At 42.6% G+C, this 20,822-nt stretch overlaps 1 protein-coding gene and 1 long non-coding RNA gene across 5 annotated transcripts in view; one reads left to right on the top strand and one right to left on the bottom strand.

The window, feature by feature from the left end:
- The window catches only part of MCM3AP (minichromosome maintenance complex component 3 associated protein), a 55,113-nt gene that overhangs the window by 13,903 nt on the left and 20,388 nt on the right, over window positions 1–20,822 (top strand). For all 4 annotated transcript variants that reach the window (XM_015085818.3, XM_015085820.3, XM_015085817.3 and 1 more), the window contains exons 10-17: window positions 1,043–1,205; window positions 3,537–3,697; window positions 4,596–4,834; window positions 5,135–5,361; window positions 6,484–6,584; window positions 13,289–13,420; window positions 13,827–13,940; window positions 19,406–19,558. In XM_015085818.3, coding sequence (XP_014941304.3) covers window positions 1,043–1,205; window positions 3,537–3,697; window positions 4,596–4,834; window positions 5,135–5,361; window positions 6,484–6,584; window positions 13,289–13,420; window positions 13,827–13,940; window positions 19,406–19,558 — 1,290 coding nt within the window. The remainder of the gene's footprint in view (window positions 1–1,042; window positions 1,206–3,536; window positions 3,698–4,595; window positions 4,835–5,134; window positions 5,362–6,483; window positions 6,585–13,288; window positions 13,421–13,826; window positions 13,941–19,405; window positions 19,559–20,822) is intronic.
- LOC128315075 (uncharacterized) lies at window positions 1,648–4,696 on the bottom strand. Its single transcript, XR_008297450.1, has 2 exons — window positions 4,555–4,696; window positions 1,648–2,238 (listed from the first exon to the last, which is right to left on the bottom strand). It is a non-coding gene; the product is annotated as an uncharacterized LOC128315075 (long non-coding RNA).

Consider the following 20,822-nt stretch of genomic DNA (forward strand, 5'->3'; position numbering starts at 1 on the left):
AGAGTCTGTCTGGTGTTGAGTGTGGGCTTGACAGTAAGCAGCCTGGGCTGGGCTGTGTGCTCTGTTGAGCGGAGGCGCAGGGGGCCCCAGGACAGGGCTGTGCTGACGGCGGCAGTCAGAGTAGGCCCCAGATCCTTTGTGAGAACAGTTTCTCTTTGTCAGTGAGAAGACGAGGAAGGAATCTGCCTGAACAGAAGAGGCAAATGAGGGAGGACAGGGAAGCCCAGGGCGCCCTGTCAAGAGCTGTCAGCAGTTTGCTGTGTCCAGGCGTGTTTCCTGTTACATGCGTCCACACACGCCTCCTCAAAGAACTAAGTGATAGGAGAGGGAAAAATTGTGTGAAACGAATGTTTGTAGGAGGATATTAAGAAAGAATGAACTTTAAATACTGATCTGCTACACAGGTGGACATTTATAGGAGAAAACACAGCAGAATCCCCTGAGTCTCTGTCCCTGTTGTTGGTCAACCGGACTTGGTGACAGCCAGTGACTCCTTTATTTCCGAGACTCTCTTATTTATGCTGAAACTGTTTTTTAGCTTACTGTTTTCCCTAAGAACCTTGTTAAACAATATCGAAATGTGTTACTGATTTTTAGTTTTAAAATTCAGTCCCGGAGATAAACTGGTTATGGAAAACGGAAGTGTGGTCTTTTCAGGGATGACGGGTGCCTTTCTTCTCTTGAGTGACTCAGTCAGCTGTTCACTTACATAGCAAAGTTAGGTTTTGTTTAGACATCATCATTGTGAAAACAGCTTGCAGTCATTTGGCATTAAAGTAACTCTTTGATAATCCTTAAATTGATTATTACGTGAATTTGTTTATTTACCATCTTTTTAGAGAACACCATTGTTCCCAATCTAGTCCAAGAGTGGCAGCTTCGAAATTACTAATCTAACAGAGTGGCACGTGTCACCCACCATTAAGTCCCTTTTTCTCCATATGGTTGAAATATTTGTTTTTTTAAATCACATCTGGTTTTCATGGAAATTTTGTCTAATTAAAAATAAAATTCTAATCTCTTTATCTCCTTTAATTGACAGAGAAGTACAACAGTTCCATCCTGCTGTTAGAAATTCCTCCGAAGTGAAATTTGCTGTTCAGGCTTTTGCTGCATTGAACAGTAATAATTTTGTGAGATTTTTCAAATTGGTCCAATCGGCTTCTTATCTGAACGCATGTCTTTTACATTGTTACTTTAATCAGGTGAGTAACGTAGCTGTACTTGAAGAATTGAAAGAAAGCAGATTGTTACTTTTGATATTTAAGTGTTTCTCTATTCTGAGAACATTTCAGCAGGTCCTGGGCTGACTCTTGTGTAACCCTCTCGCGCTAGCCCTCTGAGAGGGTTACTGGGGTACCTTGTTTTACAGGGGTTGGCGCCATAGACTACTGACGGAAAAGGCTGTGCAGTGGAATATACTATTGTTAGGTTCAGATCAGACAAATTTCTTTAAAGTGATATGACTTGGGGCGCCTGGGTGGCTCAGTTGGTTAAGCATCTGACTTTGGCTCGGGTCATGATCTCATGGTTCATGAGTTTAAATCCTGAATGGGGTGAGCACGAGCCCCGCTTCAGGTGAGTCCCACTTCCCCCCTCCTCCCTTTCTCTCTCTCCCTTGTGGGATTCTCTTATTCTATCATTTCCTCTTTTTCTCTCTCTCCCTCTCTCTCTCTATGCCCTTGCTCACATGCTCCCTCTCTCAATAAAAAAAAATATATATGACTTGAGTTCAGCATTATTATCATTCATGGAAACTGAAAATCAAAAATTGCACATGCAAAATCCCTAACTTAAAAATCTTAAGTGTTATTTTTGGAATGAACGTGATGATGCTAAATTTGTCCCAATAAATATCTTGAGGGCCTGTTCTTTGCTGAGTACTGTGCTGTGCCTTGGGGTTACAAACCTGGGGAAGACTGGTCTCTTACCTGGTGCTTTACACAGAGCTTGAATGCCAGAAATTCCTCAAGTCAGGTCTTTAGCCCCAACCCTGACAGCAGACACACTGTGCTGCCCCCCAGCTATGAGGGGTCTGCTTGGTGGGGAGGAGGCTGCTTGGGGTGGGGGTGTCTCAGGATGTGACCAGCTGGTTCTGTGACTCCAGGTTATTTTTCTTTGGTCACACATCAAGTTCAGTGATAAACAGTGACTAAGCCCATGGTCTTAGTCCAGGCAAACGGTCTTGTGCAAGTCTGCTCACTGTCCTGTCTGACAGTTGCCAACAGAACCGAAATTCTGGAACAAATGAAAAGATTTTAAACAACATACTACTTGTGGAACTCTGTACATGCAACAAATAAAGCTGATAATTAATACTTTGAAATGATTATTTAACATTAGGATGTTGGCCATTTGTTCCTATTTTAATAACTTTGAGCAAAAAGACATCTAAGTGCGTTTTCTTTAGAGAAATAGTGTGTTTGACATGGTCCCATAGGGTTCTTCCTTGTTCACCTCCACCTGCTGTGACTCTTCCAGTTCCCTTCAACCCCAGCACACTCCTGCCACGGGGCCTTTGCACTTGCTGTTCCTGCTGCTGTTCTTTCTCCTTACAGAGACATATGGCACCTTCTGGTGTTGTCTTGGTTGCCACCATCTCAGCAGGGCCCACCCTGCCCGCCTGCCCTTCTCCCCTGCCTTCTTTCCTTGGTTGCACTGTCACCATTACATGTGCTGTGTATTTCACAGATTCATCTTGTTCACCGTCGGTCTCTCCCTGGCATGCCAGTCATTGGGGCAGGGATTTTGTTTCGTGCATTGTTGTGTGCTCAGCAGTAACCATGCCAGGTGCAAAGTAAACACTGGATAAATACTGGTAGGGTTAAAGAGCGCTGCAAGGGGAAGCAAGGGGTCACCCAGAGTCCTAGCGCCCACACGTACACATGTAATTTTTGTTAGCACTTTCCCTTTTTTTTCTTTTTTTTCTAAAGCACTTGTTACAAATTTCGTGTCATTTATGCATTTTTCTGTTTCACTCCATCATCTCTGTGGTAATTTTTATTGCCACACAGCTTTTTGTCAAGTGGAGGATGCATAGTTGACTTTCCACATGACCTGTTTGTTGATGGACAATTTGTTTTCTAGGGTTTCTTTTTTTGTTTTTGTTTTTGTTTGTTTTATTTATTTTTGAGAGAACACAAGTAGGGGAGGGGCGGGGGGGGGAGAGGATCAGAAGCAGGCTTTGCGCTCACAGAGCCCGATGTGGGTCTTGAACTCACGAACTGAGATCATGACCGGAGCTGAAATCACATGCTCAGTCGACTGAGCCACTGATGGTGCCCTGTCTTCTAGGGTTTCTTTTAATTAAAGCCTTCATGGCCTGACTTTTCCTGTGTCTGAGACTGATTGCTTCGCTTGCATTTCTGGTTATCTTCTGCTGAGCAAATTCCCTGCTGATTGCTAAGCCGAGGCTCCTTAGTGCCAGATTGCTTTCCAGAGGGACTAGAGCAGGACGCTGTGCCCTATGCTGGCAATTCTGTGGCTATGGGATAACTGGCCCCTTGACCCTGTAGTGATTCATCTTGTCTCTTCAGATCCGCAAGGACGCTCTCCGGGCGCTCAACATAGCGTACACCGTGAGCACGCAGCGCTCCACCGTCTTTCCCCTGGATGGCGTGGTGCGCATGCTGCTCTTCAGAGATTGTGAGGAGGCCACAGACTTCCTGAACTACCACGGTCTCACTGTCTCTGATGGGTAAGAGCAGAGAGGTGGCCTCTCTGTTTTTGTTTTCGTTTTTTTGTTTGTTTTTAATTCTGATGAGGGTCTGGGAAGTGCCAGCTACATGCCAGGCCCCAGAGGGCACATTCCACATGCTGCCTCCCTGGGGTGCAGGTGAAATCAGCGAGGCTCAGAATGGCTGGGGAGCATCCTCAGGTCACACGCTGCTCGTCAGTGGATTGGAGTTCAGACCCATTTCTTTGCAACTCCAGAATCAGGGTTTTTCACGCGTTACTGAAGATCCTACAGGTAAAGGTTAGGGTCTTTCTTCTTCTGTTTCTTGAGGATGACTGCTGCTGGCCCCTGACTGACCACTACCCACCTCTGATGGTCCAGACAGGCACCAGTGGGCCAGGCCAGGGGCTCCTCCACTGCTTGGAGTCAGTGTTTTGAGAACCTTATGAAACGCATGGACCCTCTCCCAGAAAATGGCACCATAATGTGCACCATTTACTCACGTGCGTGCACATGCACCCAACATCTTATTGCCCATTGGGGTTTCTCCACCCCTTCCCTCCTCTTAACTCCTTATTGCCAGCCCCTTCCTATCTGCTTTCTGCAGTCCTCAAAGAAACGTAGCAGCTTTGGAATAAGACAGGAGCACGTAGGTGTCTGGCGTTCTACCTGTGGCTGTCTACAACTAGGCCGGGAGTCACGAGGCCCGTGTCACAAGGAAATGTCCAGCCTGGCAGCTGTGGGTACTGTGGGCTCAGCTGCCAAATCAGCTTTTACTGCCTCTCTCATTTACACATGGCTGTGGGGTGACCCAGTGATGGGGACAGGGCTTTCAGCGTTTCTGCTGGGCACTGAGAAGGTAAAGGTTGGCTTTTTACCTGTGTAACGCCTCTCCGTGGGTTCTTTGTGGTCTGGGTAGCTGTGTTGAGCTGAACCGGTCCTCGTTCCTGGAACCAGAGGGGTTATCCAAGGCCAGGAAGTCGGTGGTTATTACCAGGAAGCTGACAGTGTCGGTTGGGGAAATCGTGAATGGAGGGCCATTGCCCCCCATCCCTCGTCACACTCCCGTGTGCAGTTTCAACTCCCAGAACAAGTACGTTGGGGAGAGCCTGGCTGCGGAGCTGCCCACAGGCACTCAGAGACCCGGCTTGGACTCAGGTGAGGAGCTGCGTTACGTGACGGAACTAGCTGTTGCCCCTTCAGGAAGCCTCTTGGGAGCCAGGAGCATCTGTCTTGTTTTAAGGGTGAGGGGTAGGTCGGGTGGATATTGGCTCAGTGCTCATGTCTTTTGCTCCTCTTAAGAGTGGCCCGAATGGCTCCCTGATGTCATAGTGCTTGGTTCCCACAGGTGAAGCACATACCGTCCTCTGTGACATTGCTTGGGAGGGTGGCCAGTAAGGATCACTGTGGGTGCCCAGGGGTTGCCCTATTTGCCCACACTTGCCTCTTCCCTTGCAGGTGAGGGGAAAGGAGAGGCGTGTGGTACAGAGGCAGATGTGCCCCCACCTGCTCTCCAGCAGCCTCTTCCCATCCCTGCACCCACACCAGCTTCTCTGCCTCACCTCCCGGCACCAACTCCGAGCACAGTGCCTGGCCTCTTCCAGCCACCTGTGCAGGCCCCCCTGCCGCCCCCTGTGCAGCCTGAGTTGCTTCCTCCAAGGCCTGCACCTGCGTACTCTGATGCGGTAAGGAATCTTCCAGATCAGGGCTCTGAGGAGCCAGTTGCATATCAGTGTCACCAACAGCGTCTGACGTCCAGTCCGACCTCTGTCTGTAGATCACTCCCATGAAGGTGGTTGCACTTGTGGCTCTAGAATATTCTGAGTGCCAGCCGCGGCAGGTTCTAGGACCCTGGCCCTGGAGGCTTAAGCCTTTGTCTTTTAGGCAAGGAGCTTGGGGCTCTGAGCACAGGCTGCGCCAGGCTCCCTAGCTCTTTGCCTGTGTGTCTGTTTGAAAGGGCTACAGCTAAGACTAGAGAAGGCGCTGAGGGTTTTTTGGAAGTAACATGACAGGTGAAGTAGGTGCGGCCCTGCATTGAGAACTCTGCAGACGCATGGGTCTCTGTGGACTACCCTCTCCCCTGTGGAGTGGGCTGTGTTGTCTGGTCTCCTGCAGGGGGTCCCGGGAGAGACCCGGCCTGCGGTCACTTGGCCTCGGATGGCTGAGCTGGGGCTGACGCTCCCCCGTCTTGGGCACAGTTGTCAGAGCAGCTCTTCAGTGCGTCCTGTCCCAGCACCATCTTGTGGCCCTGGTGTGCGTGCTCTGAGTGATATTCGACACTGCTCGCTCCAGAGAGCCAGTGGGCATGTTGACTAGGGACATGTGGGGCCACAGGCACACAGCACCGTGTGCACACTGGCCACACAGGTTGTGGGATTGGGCTCGCCACCCTGTTGCTTGGGCCGGTTTTGGTCATGATTAAGGAGGCCTGAGAGGATTGTGAAGAATGGCTGCAGAGACTGACGATGTTTGATAGGATGTGGGGGCGGCATGGCGTCACTGAGCAGGCAGCAGGCTTGCCTTGGCCTCTCCAGAAGGCTCCTCTGTGTTCATTAGCAGGAAACCTTTCCCGAAGCAGCGTAGCCAGTTCCTACGTGAGGACTGTTAGATGCCCTCAGACAAGTAGCCACTGATGGGTCGTGAAGGGAGTTTTTTTTGGCCCCAGAGGGGTTGCTCCGTGACCAGTTGGTTCTGTGAAGGTTTTCAGTACCCTTAGCCTGTGCAGCTAGATTGGTTTTAAGGTCATTCTGGATTGAGGCAGTGTTTCTCACTGCCGTTGCCCTGACCCCCATGTGACCTCTCCTTAGGACCTGGCTCAGGTGGTGGATGAGCTCATCCAGGAGGTTCTTCAGAGGGACTGCGAGGAGGTTGGCGCCGCTGGAGCGGCCTTTGCGACCACAGCTCTGGGGTAAGTCCTGCGCCCTTTCTGCTCTGAAGGTGTCTGCTCGCTGGGGCCGAGCCCCATCCCTCTACATTTCCTCTCCGAGAGCTGCTGATAGTCTTGGACAGGAGGTCACAGCTGCTCATTTGTTCAGGCTTAACTTTGGTCCTGCCCTCTAGGTGGGTGTGACTGTTCGTGTTCTTCACCGTCTCTTTGTCAATGGCATGGAGTTCTTGTTTGTGTGTGCTTTTTGAGCAATGTTAGGTTTATTAAAGTGTGAATTGAAAACCTGTTTTTTCTTAAAACTTTAAACGTGCCTTTAAATTCTAGTAAAGTAAAAATTTGTTTATTCTCTGTTAAGAATTAAAAATACTTTCTGTGATCTGGGATTGTTTTACTTTATAAATTTGACAGGTGAAATTTCCTTAAACGTTTTCTATAATTTGCATCTTATACTGTGATGAAATTTCTTTAGAGATTTCAAGTTACACTTATAAATTTTATATATTTGATTCTAATATTTTAAATATCTAGTCTTAACAAATTTAATAATGAAAATCTTTTTGGGGCGCCTGGGTGGCTCAGTTGATTAGCATCCGACTTCAGCTCAGGTCATGATCTCATAGTTCGTGGGTTTGAGCCCCGTGTTGGGCTCTGTGCTGACAGCTCAGAGCCTGGAGCCTGCTACGGATTCTGTGTCTCCCTCTCTCTCTATTCTTCCCTGCTCGTGCTTTGATTCTTTCTCTCTCTCAAAAATAAATGAACATTAAAAAAAATTTAAATAATGAAAACCTTTCTAAGCGTTTAAAAAACTTTCATAAAGTCAATTAAAGCCAATTAATGTAGTAAATCAGATTCCTTTTTTTAAATGTTTTTTTTGAGAGAGAGAGAGAGAGGGAGAGAGCACAAATGGGGGAGGGGCAAAGAGAGAGGTAGACAGAGGATCTGAAGCAGGCTCTGTGCTGACAGTGGAGAGTCCAGTGCAGGGCTCGAACTCATGAACCATGAGATCATGATCTGAGCTGAAGTCAGACACTTAACCTACTGAGCCACCCAGGTGTCCCAGTAAACCAGATTTTTTTTTGTTAAATTTTTATTTTTGAGACAGAGAGAGACCGTGCATGAGCAGGGGAGGGGCAGAGAGAGAGGGAGACACAGAATCTGAAGCAGGCTCCAGGCTCCAAGCTGTCAGCACAGAGCCTGATGTGGGTCTTGAACTGACAAACTGTGAGATCATGACCTGAGCTGAAGTTGGATCCTTAACCGACTGAGCCACCCGGGTGCCCCTAGTAAATCAGACTCTTAAGGATTTTAAACATGTTTTAAAAATCCTAGGGTGCCTGGGTAGCTCAGTAGGTTGAACTTCCAGCTCTTGATTTTGGCTCAGGTCAAGATCCCAGGGTCATGGATGGAGTTGAGCCTTGAGCGCTGAGCCTACTTAAGATTCTTTAGGGGCGCCTGGGTGGCTCAGTCGGTTAAGCGGCCGACTTCGGCTCAGGTCATGATCTCGCGATCCGTGAGTTCGAGCCCCACGTCAGGCTCTGTGCTGACAGCTCGGAGCCTGGAGCCTGTTTCAGATTCTGTGTCTCCTTCTCTCTGACCCTCCCCCGTTCATGCTCTGTCTCTCTCTGTCTCAAAAATAAATAAACATTAAAAAAAAAAAAAAAAAAAGATTCTTTCTCTCTCGCTGTGCCCTCCCCCCATTTTGCATGCTTGCTCTCTCAAATAAAAAAAAAAATTCTATTACATATGAAACCACACAATGATTAAAAAGCATTATTTTACCTGTATAAATGTAGATGACTCAAAAGGATTAATTTTGTTGATTCATTTTCTTATACTAGAGTCAGATACATATTTTCTGTTTGCTTGAAATAAGAATAAATATGATTTCTGTTGGCTCAACTTATTTTGATAAAAGGTACATAAAAAAATCAACCATTTTTATGTGTACAGTTCAGTGACATTAAGTACATTAATGGTATCCTTCACCACAGTCTATTTGCAGAACTTTTTTGTCATCCCAAACAGAAGCTATACCCATTAGACAATAGTTTCCCATTCTTCTCTTTCCCCAACTCCTGGTAACCTCTATTCTACTTTCTGTCTTTATGAGTTTGTCTTTTTTAGGTACCTCACATGAGTGGCATCATAATAGTATTTGTCCTTTTTTGTCTGACTTTTTTTAGACACAAGAATGTTTTCAAGTTCATCTATATTGTAGCATGTGTCAGCATTTTATTCCTTTTTATGGCTGAATAATACTCTATTAAAATGTACAGTTGATCCTTGACCAACATAGGGAGTTAGGGGTGCCAACCCCCTGTGCAGTCAAAAACCGAGTATAACTGGGGCGCCTGGGTGGCTCAGTCACTTAAGCGTCCAACTTCAGCTCAGGTCATGAACTCCTGGCTCATGGGTTCAAGCCCTGTGTCGGGCTCTGTCTTGACAGCTCAGAGCATGGAACCTTCTTCACATTCTGTCCCTGTCTCTCTCTTTGCCCCTCCGCTGCTTGCGCACTCTCTCTCTCAAATATAAACAAATATTAAATTAAAAGATCAAGTATAACTTTTGACTCCCCAAAATCCTAACTGTTTACAATTTGTGGATTGGAAGCCTTACTGATAATATCAATAGTCAACATATGTTGTGTATGTTAAGGTATTAAATACTGCATTCTCACAATAAAGTAAGCTAGAGAAAAGAAACGGTTATTCAGATCATCAGGGAAAAAACAAGGAAGAGAAAGTATACTTACAGTATTCTGTGTGTAAGTGGTCCTGTGCAGTTCAAACCTGTGTTGTTCAAGAGTCAACTTTACAAACATACGTAACGTGTATATACACCACATTTTGTTCATTTATTGATGGACCCTTGGGATTATTTCTACCTTTTGATTATGCTACCTTCTGAATAATGCTGTTATGAACATTGGTGTACAAATAACTGATTCCCTGATTGCAGTTCTTATGGGTATAAGCCTAGGAGTGGAATTACTAGATCATATGATCTATTTTTAACTTTTTAAACAACTGCCAAACTATTTTCTGCAGCAGTTGCACCATTTTATATTCTCACCAGCAGTGCACAGGGATTCCATTTTCTCTACCTTCTTGCCAACACATAGTATCTTTTAAAAAAAAAAATGTTTTTATAGTAACTATCATAATGGGTATGAAGTGGTATCTCATTGTAGTTTTGATTTGCACTTCCCTAGTAACTAATGTTGTCGAGCATGTTTTTGTGTGCCTATTGGTCTTTTGTGTATCTTATTTGGAGAAATCTATATTTAAGTCCTTTGGCCATTTTTGAATTGTTTTTTTGTTGTTGAGTTTGTAGGAGTTCTTTTATGTTCTGGGTTTTAATCCCTTTTCAGATATATGATTTGCACATATTTTTTCCCAGTCTGTTTGGGGATGTCTTTTCTGTGCCTTTTCACTCTCTTGATAGTGTCCTTCAATCTATACAAGTCTTAAATTTTATAGAGTCCATTTGTTTTGTTTTGTTTTATGTAGTCCATTTTATCTAATTTTTCTTTCGTTGCCTGTGCTTTTGGTGTCATGTTCAAGAAATTGCGAAATCCAACATTATTATTTCCCTGTGTTTTTTCTAAGACCTTTATAGTTTTAGCTCTTAAGTGTAGGTCTTCAATCCATGTTTCGTTTTCATATATGGTGTAAGATAAAGATTCAACATCATTCTTTTGTATATGAGTACTTAGTTTTATCAGCACCAGCTGTTGAAACAACCGTCTTTTCCTCTTTGAATGGTCTTGGCACCCTTGTTGAAAATCAATTGGCCATATACGTGAGGGTTTCTTCCTGGATTCTCTAGTCTGTTCTGTTGATCCATATGTCTTTTAGTACCACATTGTTTTGATTACTGTAGTTTTGTAGTAAGTTGTAGTAAGCTTTGAAATCACAAAGCATGAGTCCTTCAAATTTGTTTCTCTTTTTCAAGACAGTTTCACTATTTGGGATCCCTTGAAATTCCATATGAATTTTAGGATGAATTTTTCCCAAATCTCTTTGGGATTTTGATAGTGATGCATTGAATCTGTTGATTGCTTTGGGTAGTGACATCTTAACATTAAGTCTTCCAGTCTAGGGGCACCTTGTTTGCTCAGTTGATAAAGCAGGTGACTCTTGACCTTGCGGTTGTGAATTCAGTCTCCATGTTGGGCATAGAAGATTACTATTATATATTTTTTTAAGGTTTCTAAAAAATGTTGACTCTATTTAATGTTTATTTTTGAGAGAGTGCAAGCTGGGGAGGGGCAGAGAGATGGGACAGAGGATATGAAGGGGGGCTTTGTACTGACAGCAGCAAGCCCGATGAGGGGTTCAAACTCATGAACTGTGAGATCATGACCTGAGCTGAAGTTGGACACTTAACTGCCTGAGCCACCCAGGTGCCCCATAGATTATTTTTAAAGGTTTTTTTCTTTTCTTTCTTTCGTTCTTTCTTTTTTCTTCCTTCCTTCCTTCCTTCCTTCCTTCCTTCCTTCCTTCCTTCCTTCCTTCCAGAGAGAGGGAGGGAGAGAGCATGCACGTGCATGTGTATGTGTGGAGGAGCAAAGAGAGAGGGAGAGAGAATCCCAAGCAGGCCCCACCTTGTCAGTGTGGAGCCTGACGTGGGGCTCAGTCTCATGAACCATGAGATCATGACCTGAGTTGAAATCAAGACTCAGACACCTAACCGACTGAATCACTCAGGTGTCCCAGATGATTGTTTTTTTTAAAAAGTCTTCCAGTTTATTCACATGGGCTTTCTGTTTGTTCAGGTCATCTTTAATTTCAGCAGTGTTTTGTGTTTTTCATTGTACATGTCTTTAATTTCCTTGATTAAATTTATTCCTAATTGCTGTATTTTTCACTGCTATTGTAAATCAGATTGTTTTAATTTTATTTTTAGAACGCTCATTGCTAGTGATTAGAAATAAATACCATTGAATTTTTGATCCTTATATTCCAGTTTTGCTAAACTTGTTTATTAGTTCTGATAGGTTTTGAGTGGATTTCTTAGGATTTTCTGTGTACAAGATCATGTCCTCAATGAATAAAGTTTTCTTTCTAGTTTAGATGTTTTTTATTTTTCTATAATCTCCAATATGGTATTGAATAGAATCAGCAAATAGGACATCCTTGTTTTGTTCCTGGTCTTAGAGGAAAAACTTTGTCTTTCATATCTGAATCTGATGCTAGCTGTGAGTGTTTCCTATATAGACTATATCGTGTGCAGGAAGTCCCTTTCTATTTCTATTTTTTTTTAGTGTTTTCATCATGAAACTGGTGCTGAATTTTGTCAGATGCTCTTTCTGCATCAATGGAGATGATCACGTGGGTTTTCCCCCCTTCAGTTCATTAATGTGTTTGTATTACATTGTTTTTCATTTGTTGAACTATTCCTTGCATTCCAGGAGTAAATCCCACTAGGTTATTTTGTATAATCTTTTAAATATATTGGTGAATTTTGGTTTGCTGTTTTGTTGAGGATTTTTTTTTCTGTCAGTATGCATAAGGGATATTGGTGTATGGTTATTTATTTATTTTTGAGAGAACGTGAGTGTGAGCGAGGGGCAGAGAAAGGGAGAGAGAGAATCCCACAAGCTGCAGAGAGAGAGGAAGACAGAGTTCAGAGTTTGGAATGGGGCTCGAGCTCACCTGATGCAGGGGTCAAACTCAAGAACTGTGAGATCACGACCTGAGCTGAAGTCAGATGCTTAACTGACTGAGCCACCCAGGCACCCCTGGTGTGTGGTTGTCTTTTTTAAAAATTTTTCTAACATTTATTCATCTTTGAGAGACAGAGACAAAGCGTGAGACAGAGAGGCTTAACCAACTGAGCAACGCAGGCACCCAGGTGTGTGATTTTCTTATAGTGTCTTTGTCTGGTTTTGGTTTCAGATAGAGTAATGCTGGCCTCAAGTGTTAAAAAGTGTTTCTTCCTCTTTAGGTTTTTGGAAGAGTTTGAGAAGGGCTGTTCTTCTTTTAAGTGTTTGATAGAATTAATGGTGAAGCCATCTGGTTCTGGACTTTCCTTTTTTGGGAGGGGTTTTTGGTTTTTATTTTTGTTTTTTTTAATTTTTTAATTTATTTTTGAGACAGAGAGAGACAAAGCATGAACGGGGGAGGGTCAGAGAGAAAGGGAGACAGAATCTGAAGCAGGCTTCAGGCTCTGAGCTGTCAGCACAGAGCCTGACATGGAGCTTGACCTCACGGACCGTGAGATCATAACCTGAGCCGAAGTTGGATGCTTAACCGACTGAGCCACCCAGGTGCCCCTTGGGAGGGGTTTTTGAAGACTGAATCAATCTCTTTACAAGTTATAGGTCTATTCAGATTTTCTTTTTTTTTAATGTTTATTTTTGAGAGAGAGCGTGTGCGTGCACATGAGCGGGGCGGGGGGGGGGGGGGGGCAGGAAGAGATGGGCAGAGGATCCAAAGTGGGTTCCAGGCTGACAGCAGAAGAGGCTAACTCAGGGCTCGAACTTACAAACTGTGAGATTATGACCTGAACCAAAGTCAGATGGCTTAACCAACTGAGCTACTTGGGCACCCCATTCAGATTTTCTGTTTTGACATGAGTCAGTTTTGATTGTGTGTTTCTAACCACATGCTTAATTTTTATGCTAAAAGCTAAATATATATTTTTTCCTTGCTAATATTAGAAGTTATGTGGCTTCCTTGGCTTTTATTTATTTAGAATCATATCCACTTTTCTCTGCATAGTGTTTCCAATGCTGCTATGGAGGAGCTGTTAACAGCTGCAACCACAGGCATTTTGAGGCACATTGCAGCTGAGGAAGTGTCTAAGGAAAGGGAGCGAAAGGAGGAGGAGAGGCGGCAGGCTGAAGAGGAAAGGTGAGTGTGTCGTGTTCCTGCAGTGCGCCTGAGGTCGGGGTGTGTGGACAAAGGACAGAATTCACCCTGGCCTGGGATGCTCTTACTGTTGTCCATTGCACTAGCATGAAACCCATGGCTCACCCAGCATCCTCATGCAGTGCAGCTCAGGGAGTGGGTGGGGGTCCTGAGGCCACACCCACCTTGTGAGCAGCAGCCCTCCGTGTAGCTGGAATTGGGGGTGAGGGTGGTGGTCAGGGGAGCTGGGGTGTGGGTGACTGTGTGTCATGTCTGGTGGGATTAGAGGAGTGGGCCTGCCAGCTTATTAGGAGGCACAACTCAAATCCCGACCCATGAGGTCACAGAGTGTACTGACACTTTTTATTCTTAAACATTACTCTTGTGCTTTTTTTTCTCTTACCCTTAGGTTGAAACAAGAGAGAGAACTGGTGTTAACTCAGCTGAGCCATGGCCTGGCTACAGAGCTGACAGAACTTGTGGTGACAGAATGCGTGAGGGAAACCTGTTCCCAGGAGTTGAAGTAAATGAAGTTGTGGTTTGAGGGTGTGGGCTGGTGGGACAAAATGGGGTTTTTGAAGTGCTGTGGCCAGGCTGGTGAAGTTCAGGCTAGCTGTGTTTCACTTGGACAGGGGGGTAGCATATCTTTTGGATAGCCAAACAGTAAAATGCCATCCATGTACTTGGTATGTGTTGCCTACAGAGAGGGCCTCACTTACATACACTCTCATCCTCATTGTGGACCCTGCGCTGGGTGTGGGCAAGTGTCTGTTAGCAAAATAATTCATTGGTAGTCTTGTACACCAAGTCATTTACCATTAATTTTCTCAAGTAGGAGGTCCCTTCCCTTGTTTTAGATGTTAAAAGATCATTTTGAGCCATCTCACTTAAGAACTTTATTAACTTTTTAAAAATTGAAGTGTAATTAACATGCAGTGTTATATTAGTTTCAGGTGTACAACATGTTGATTTGAAAGTTTTATAAATTATTCGGTGTTCACCATGATAAGTGTATTCATCACTTGTCATGATGCAACGTAATTACAATATTATTTACTATATTGTATTGTCTCTTTTATTTTTTTTATTTTTTATTTGTAGCTATCTTCTCCCATCATTGGGTTGCCTTTTTATTTTGCTGATGGTTTCCTTCACTGTGCTAAACCTTTTTACTTTGGTATAATCTCAGTAGTTGATTTTTCTTTTGTTTCCTTTGCCTGAGGAGACCTACCCATAAATATGTTGCTAAGGCTGATGTCCCAAGAGATTGCTGCCTATGTTTTCTTTTAGGAGTGTTAAGGTTTCAGGTCTCAGATCTCAGATTGAGGTCTTTAATCCATTTTGAGTTCATATTTCTGTGTGTAGTGTGAGAAAGTTGTACAGTTTCATTCCTATGCATGTAGCTGTCCAGTTTTCCCTACACCATTTGTTGAAAAGATTGTCTTTTCCCCATTGTATATTCTTGCTTCCTTTGTTTATAGACAATTGACCATGTAGGTAGGGGCCCTCTATCCTGTTCCATTAGTCTGTGTGTCTCTTTTTGTGCCAGTACCATACTATTTTGATCACTATAGTTTTGTAGATTATGAAATCTAAGAGTGTGATACTTTCAACTTCGTTATTCTTTCTCAAGTTTGGTTTGACTATTTGAGGTCTTTTTGGTTCCATAAAGATTTTAGGATTATTTGTTTTCGTTCTGTGAAGAATGCTATTGGTGTTTTGATAGAGATTATATTGAATTTGTACATTGCTTTGGGTATTATGGACACTTTATTAATATTAACTCTTTCAACCCATGAGCATGGAATACCTTTCCATTTGTGTCCTCTTCAGTTTCTTTAATCAGCGTTTTATAGTACAGGTCTTTTACCTCATTGGTTAAATTTATCCTTGCTATTTTATTCTTTTTGGTGCAACTGTAAATGGTATTGTTTTCTTAATTTCTCCTTCTACTTCATCATTAGTGTATAGAAATGCAACAAATTTCTGTGTATTAATTTTGTGTCCTACAACTTAATTGAATTCATTTATCAGTTCTTATAGTTTTTTGGTGGAGTCTTTAGGGTTTTCTGTATGTAGTGTCACATCATCTGCAAATAGTGACAGTTTTACTTTTTTAACAATTTGGATATTTTTATTTCTTTTTCTTGTTTTATTGCTATGGCTGGGACTTCCAATACTATGTTGAATACAAGTGGTGAGAGTGGGCATCCTTGACTTATTATTGATCTTAGAGGAAAAGCTCTCAAGTTTTTCACCGTTGAATATGATGTTAGCTGTGAGTTTTTCATATATGGCTTTTATTATGTTGAGGCTTTTATGATGTTTGTTATTTCATTTTGTTGAGGGTTTTTTATTATGAATGGGTGTTGCATTTTGTCAGACCCTTTTTCTGCATCTGTTGAGATGATCATATGGTTTTTATCCTTTCTTGTGGTGTGTCATATTGATCGATTTGTGAATATTGACCAACATTTGCATCTCTGGAATAAATCCCACTTGACTGTGGTGAATAATGTTTTAATGTATTGTTGTATTCAGTCTGCTACTATTTTGTTGAGGATTTTCGCATCTGTGTTCATTAGAGAGATTGGTCTGTAATTTTCTGTTTTTGTAGTATCTTTGTCTGTTTTGGTATTAGAATAGTGCTGGTTTTGTAGAATAAATTTGGGTGTTTTGCTTCCTCTTCTCCTTTTTTGGAATATTTTGAGAACAGTAGGTATTAACTCTTATTTAAATATTTGGTAGAATTTACTTGTGAAGCCATTTGGTCCTAGACTGTTTGTTGGCAGTTTTTTGATTACTGATTCCATTTCATTACTAGTAACCTTTTGAAATTTTCTGTTCCTTCCTATTTCAGTTTTAGAAGATTGTGTGTTTCTAGGAATTTATCTATTTCTTCTAGGTTGTCCAGGTTGTTGGCATATAATTTTTCATAATTTTTTCTTATAATCCTTTTTTTTTTGTATTTTTGTGGTGTCAGTTGTTATTTCTTCTCCTTCACTTCTTATTTTATTTATTGGAATCCTCTCTTTTTTTGGATGAGTCTGGCTAAAGGTTTATCAGTTTTGTCTATCTTTTCAAAGAACCAGCTCTTGGTTTTAGTAATCTTTTCTATGACTGTCTACTGTCAGTTTCATTTATTTTTGCTCTAATCTTTACTACTTCTTTCCTTCTATAAGCTTTGAATTTTGTTTGTTCTTTTTTTCCCTAGCTCCTTTAGGTGTAAGGTTAGGTTGTTTGAGATTTTTCTTGTTTCTTGAGCCTGCATCACTATAAACTTCCCTCTTGGAACAGTTGCATCCCAAAGATTTTGAACTGTTGTGTTTTCATTTTCATTTGTCTCCATATATATATATATGTATATATATTTTTTTCTTTTTTGATTTCTTGGTGGACCCATTCATTTTTTTTTTTTCAATGTTTATTTATTTTTGGGCAGAGAGAGACAGAGCATGAACAGGGGAGGGGCAGAGAGAGAGGGAGACACAGAATCGGAAACAGGCTCCAGGCTCTGAGCCATCAGCCCAGAGCCTGACGCGGGGCTCGAACTCTCGGACCGCGAGATCGTGACCTGGCTGAAGACGGACGCTTAACCGACTGCGCCACCCAGGCGCCCCCCATTCATTTTTTAGTAGCATGTTGTTTAGCCCCCATGTATTTGTGTTCTTTCCAGATTTTTTTGTTGTAGTTGATTTATAGTTTTGTACTGTTGTGTTTGAAAGAGATGCTTGATGTGATTTCAGTCTTCTTAAATTTATTGAGACATGTTCTGTGGCCTAACATGTGATCTGTCCTGGAGAACATTCCACGTACACTTAAAGAATGTATTCTGCTGTTTTTGGATGAAATGTTCCATATATAACTGTTAGGCCCAGCTGGTGTGATATGTTGTTCAAAGAGATGGATTCCTTGTTGATTTTCTGTCTGGATGATCTATCCATGAAGTAAATATGGTGTTAAAGTCCTCTGTCATTACTGTATGTATTACTGTCGGTTTTTCTTTTTTGTCTATTAACATTTGCTTTATGTATTTAGGTGCTTCCATGTTGGGTGCATAGATACTTATAATTGTTATGTTCTCCTGTTGGTGTCTGTGTTTTGTCTCTTGCTATGATTTTTGTTTTAAAGTTTACTTTGTCTAAGTATTGTTATCTTGGCTTTTTTTTCCCTTCATTTGCATGGTATATGTTTTTCACCCCTTCACTTTCAGTCTATATGTCTTTAGGTCAGATGTGAGTCTCTTGTAGGCAGCATTTAGATGGGTCTTTTTTTTTTTTTTTTTTTAATGTGTATTTATTTTTTGAGAGAGACTGTGACAGCGTGAGTGGGGGAGGGGCAGAGAGAGACACACAGGATACTAAGCAGGCTCTAGGCTCTGATCTGTCAACACAGAGCCTGGGGCAGGGCTCACACTCATGGACCACAAGATCATGACCTGAGCTGAAGTCATGACCTGAGCTGAAGTTGGGCGCTTAACTGACTGAGCCACCCAGGTGCCCCTATGTATCTTATTTTTTTAATCCATTCAGTTACCCTGTATGTTTTGATTGGAGCATTTACATTTAAAGTAATTATTGATACGTATATACTTATGGCCATTTTGTTAACAGCTTTCTGTTTTTTCTGTAGTTTTTCTCTGTTCCTTTCTTTTGCTCTCTTCACTTGTGGTTTGATGGCTTTTTTTACTACTATGCTTGGATTCCTTTCTCTTTATTTTTTGTGTGTCTAGTATAGGTTTTTGATTTGTGGTTACCATGAGGCTTATATACTATAACATCTTATATGTTTAGTAGTTTATATTAAGTTGATGGTTGCCTAACAACTTTATTAGTTTCACTGTCAAGCTTCAGGGAAGAAAGAAGTTCAGTGTGCAGGGAAATCTGTCTTTGTGCTTAAACCACCCTGAGGTAGCCCTGAAAGTGATGGACTGTACTGTGGCAGAGCACAGATTCCATTGCAGATGGAGGACACAGCGAGGAGGCAGAGTGTTTTGTTTAATGTTTCTTTGCATCTTTAATAATTGGGAGTCTATTTCCCTGTTTAAGCACGAAACCTCATAAGTGATGGATCAATGTCTGTTCTTAATCCCAGGAAGGAGTGTTAGGAGATATGTAAGAGCTGGGACTTGATATATTTTTCCACAGTCCCAGGAGATCTGGGCTTCAGCTCAGCACCAGGACTGTCTCCACCTGCCATAGAGGACTATTGAAAACATGTCTTGCTTGTTTAAGCTTCTTTGATTTTGTGACTAAATATATCTGGTAAAATTGTTCGTGCTCCCTTGGTTGACAGAATTTTGTCATAAAAATCTCATTTAGATGCTGGTTTATCTTGAGGGCCACTGCCATTTGAAACATGGGCTGCCAATCTTGGCTGCCGGCTCTTGGGACACTTTTAATTGCAAACATCAGATAGTGCTGATGAGAAGGTGTTGTAGTTATTTTAATGGTCACTTGAAAATTAGAATTTGTAACTAATTTATTAAGACAGAAGTTTATTTATTGACTGTTTACAAGGGCCTGATTGGACGTATAATCTAGTAGCCTATACCACTTTTGTCTTTTCCTCTGTCTTAACAGGTCTGTGCATTAAATAAAATGAAAATCTTTTTTTTTTTTTTTAATATTTATTTACTTATTTTTGAGAGAGAGAGAGAGAGAGAGAGAGCAAGCGTAAGCAGGGGAGGAACAGAGAGAGAGGGAGACACAGAATCCAAAGCAGGCTCCAGGCTCTGAGCTGTCAGCACAGAACCTGATGCGGGTCTCATGAACCGTGAGATCATGACCTGAGCTGAAGTCAGACGCTTAACTGACTGAGCCACCCAGGCGCCCCAAAGTAAAATGAAAATCTTAAAGCTTCTCTTGTGGCAGTGGCACAATTGCATTTCAGTAGTAAGGATGTGGAATCTTGCCACTTTAGGGCAAGCTCTCAATGTATGTGGGCCCTGGGTACCATGTCTCCCATCTTGATTATCCTCTTCTATAGGAATGCGGTGGAGACAGACCAGAGAGTCCGCATGGCCCGTTGCTGTGAGGATGTCTGTGCTCACCTGGTGGACTTATTTCTTGGGGAGGAAATTTTCCAGACTGCAAAGGAGACCCTCCAGGAACTGCAGTGCTTCTGCAAGTATCTCCAGCGGTGAGTCCTGTGTCCTTACAGATGAAATGGATGCATGTGGAGAGAGCCTTTTACAGAGATGATACTTTCAGATATAGTCAATTATACATACCCACGAATATGTTCCTTCCTAAAGGGTAAATGCTAAGGGATAAATAAGGAATTAGATTGGGGGCTGTTTTCTATTTTGACAAGTATTCATAGGTTGCTCTCTGTCGTTTACCTAATGCTTTTGATGCAGGGAGATGGCTCTGAATAAGCCAAATTCTAGCTGTAGGCACCCACATGGATGAATTTCTAAAACTTATATAAGTGAAAAAAAGCAGTTTTTAGGGAAATCTGTACAACATACAAGCAGGGTATATTCAAACTAAATACATTGTTTTAAATTTATGTGATGGTATAACCCTAAAGAAGAGAAGGAAAATTAACGATCATAAACTTAGTGCAGCGGTTACCTTTGGGAGTGAGAGCGTGCATAATTGAGCAGGGCCCAGTGCTGGTCATGGCCACTGCTTCTTAATTGGATGGAAGTATGTGACTATTTTATCATGGATCTTTATGTATTAAAATTTTTTTTTCAAGTTTATTTTGAAAGAGAGTGCGTGAACAGGGGAGGGGCAGAGAGAGAGGGAGAGAGAATCCCAAGCAGACTCTGGGCCGTCAGCACAGAGCTTGATGTGGGGCTCGATCACATGAACTGTGAGATCATGACCTGAGCTGAGATCAAGAGTTGGATGCTTAGCTGACTGAGCCAACTAGGTGACCCTGTCGTTAATCTTTAAACTTGGGCTTGTACTGTGTATGTTGTATCATGTGTCATTTTGTAACAGCACTTAAAGTAAGAGTGTACTTGGAAGTTTCAACCACATAAGAGGGAATATAGGGAGAAGTGAGTCTCCGTACCACAGAAGTCTCCGTACCCATCTTCCTCCTCAGAAGCAGCAGCTGCTGAGTACGCATCCAGAAGCCTTCTGCCCTTTTTTGTGGTTGTTAGCACAGACGGCAGCATCTGTGCTAACCTGTCTTTACTCCACTCGAGGGAAAGCAGAGGCCTCACCACAGCAGCACATTGGACTCTTCCCAGGGTTGTCAGTGCAACCAGAAAGGACCCATCTAGTTCTCCGGTGGTGGACTTTCACATGGCTTCTCTTTTTAGCTATGGCAGAGTGCTGTGGTGGTCATCCTTGTACAGACATCTCATACAGGTGCACACACATCTGGAGAGAAGTTCCCATGAGTGGTGTTGGCTGGGTCAGAGTGTGTATCTTGTATCCATATCCAT

The sequence above is a fragment of the Acinonyx jubatus genome, chromosome C2 (assembly GCF_027475565.1).
Source record: "Acinonyx jubatus isolate Ajub_Pintada_27869175 chromosome C2, VMU_Ajub_asm_v1.0, whole genome shotgun sequence".
NCBI lineage: Eukaryota > Metazoa > Chordata > Mammalia > Carnivora > Felidae > Acinonyx > Acinonyx jubatus.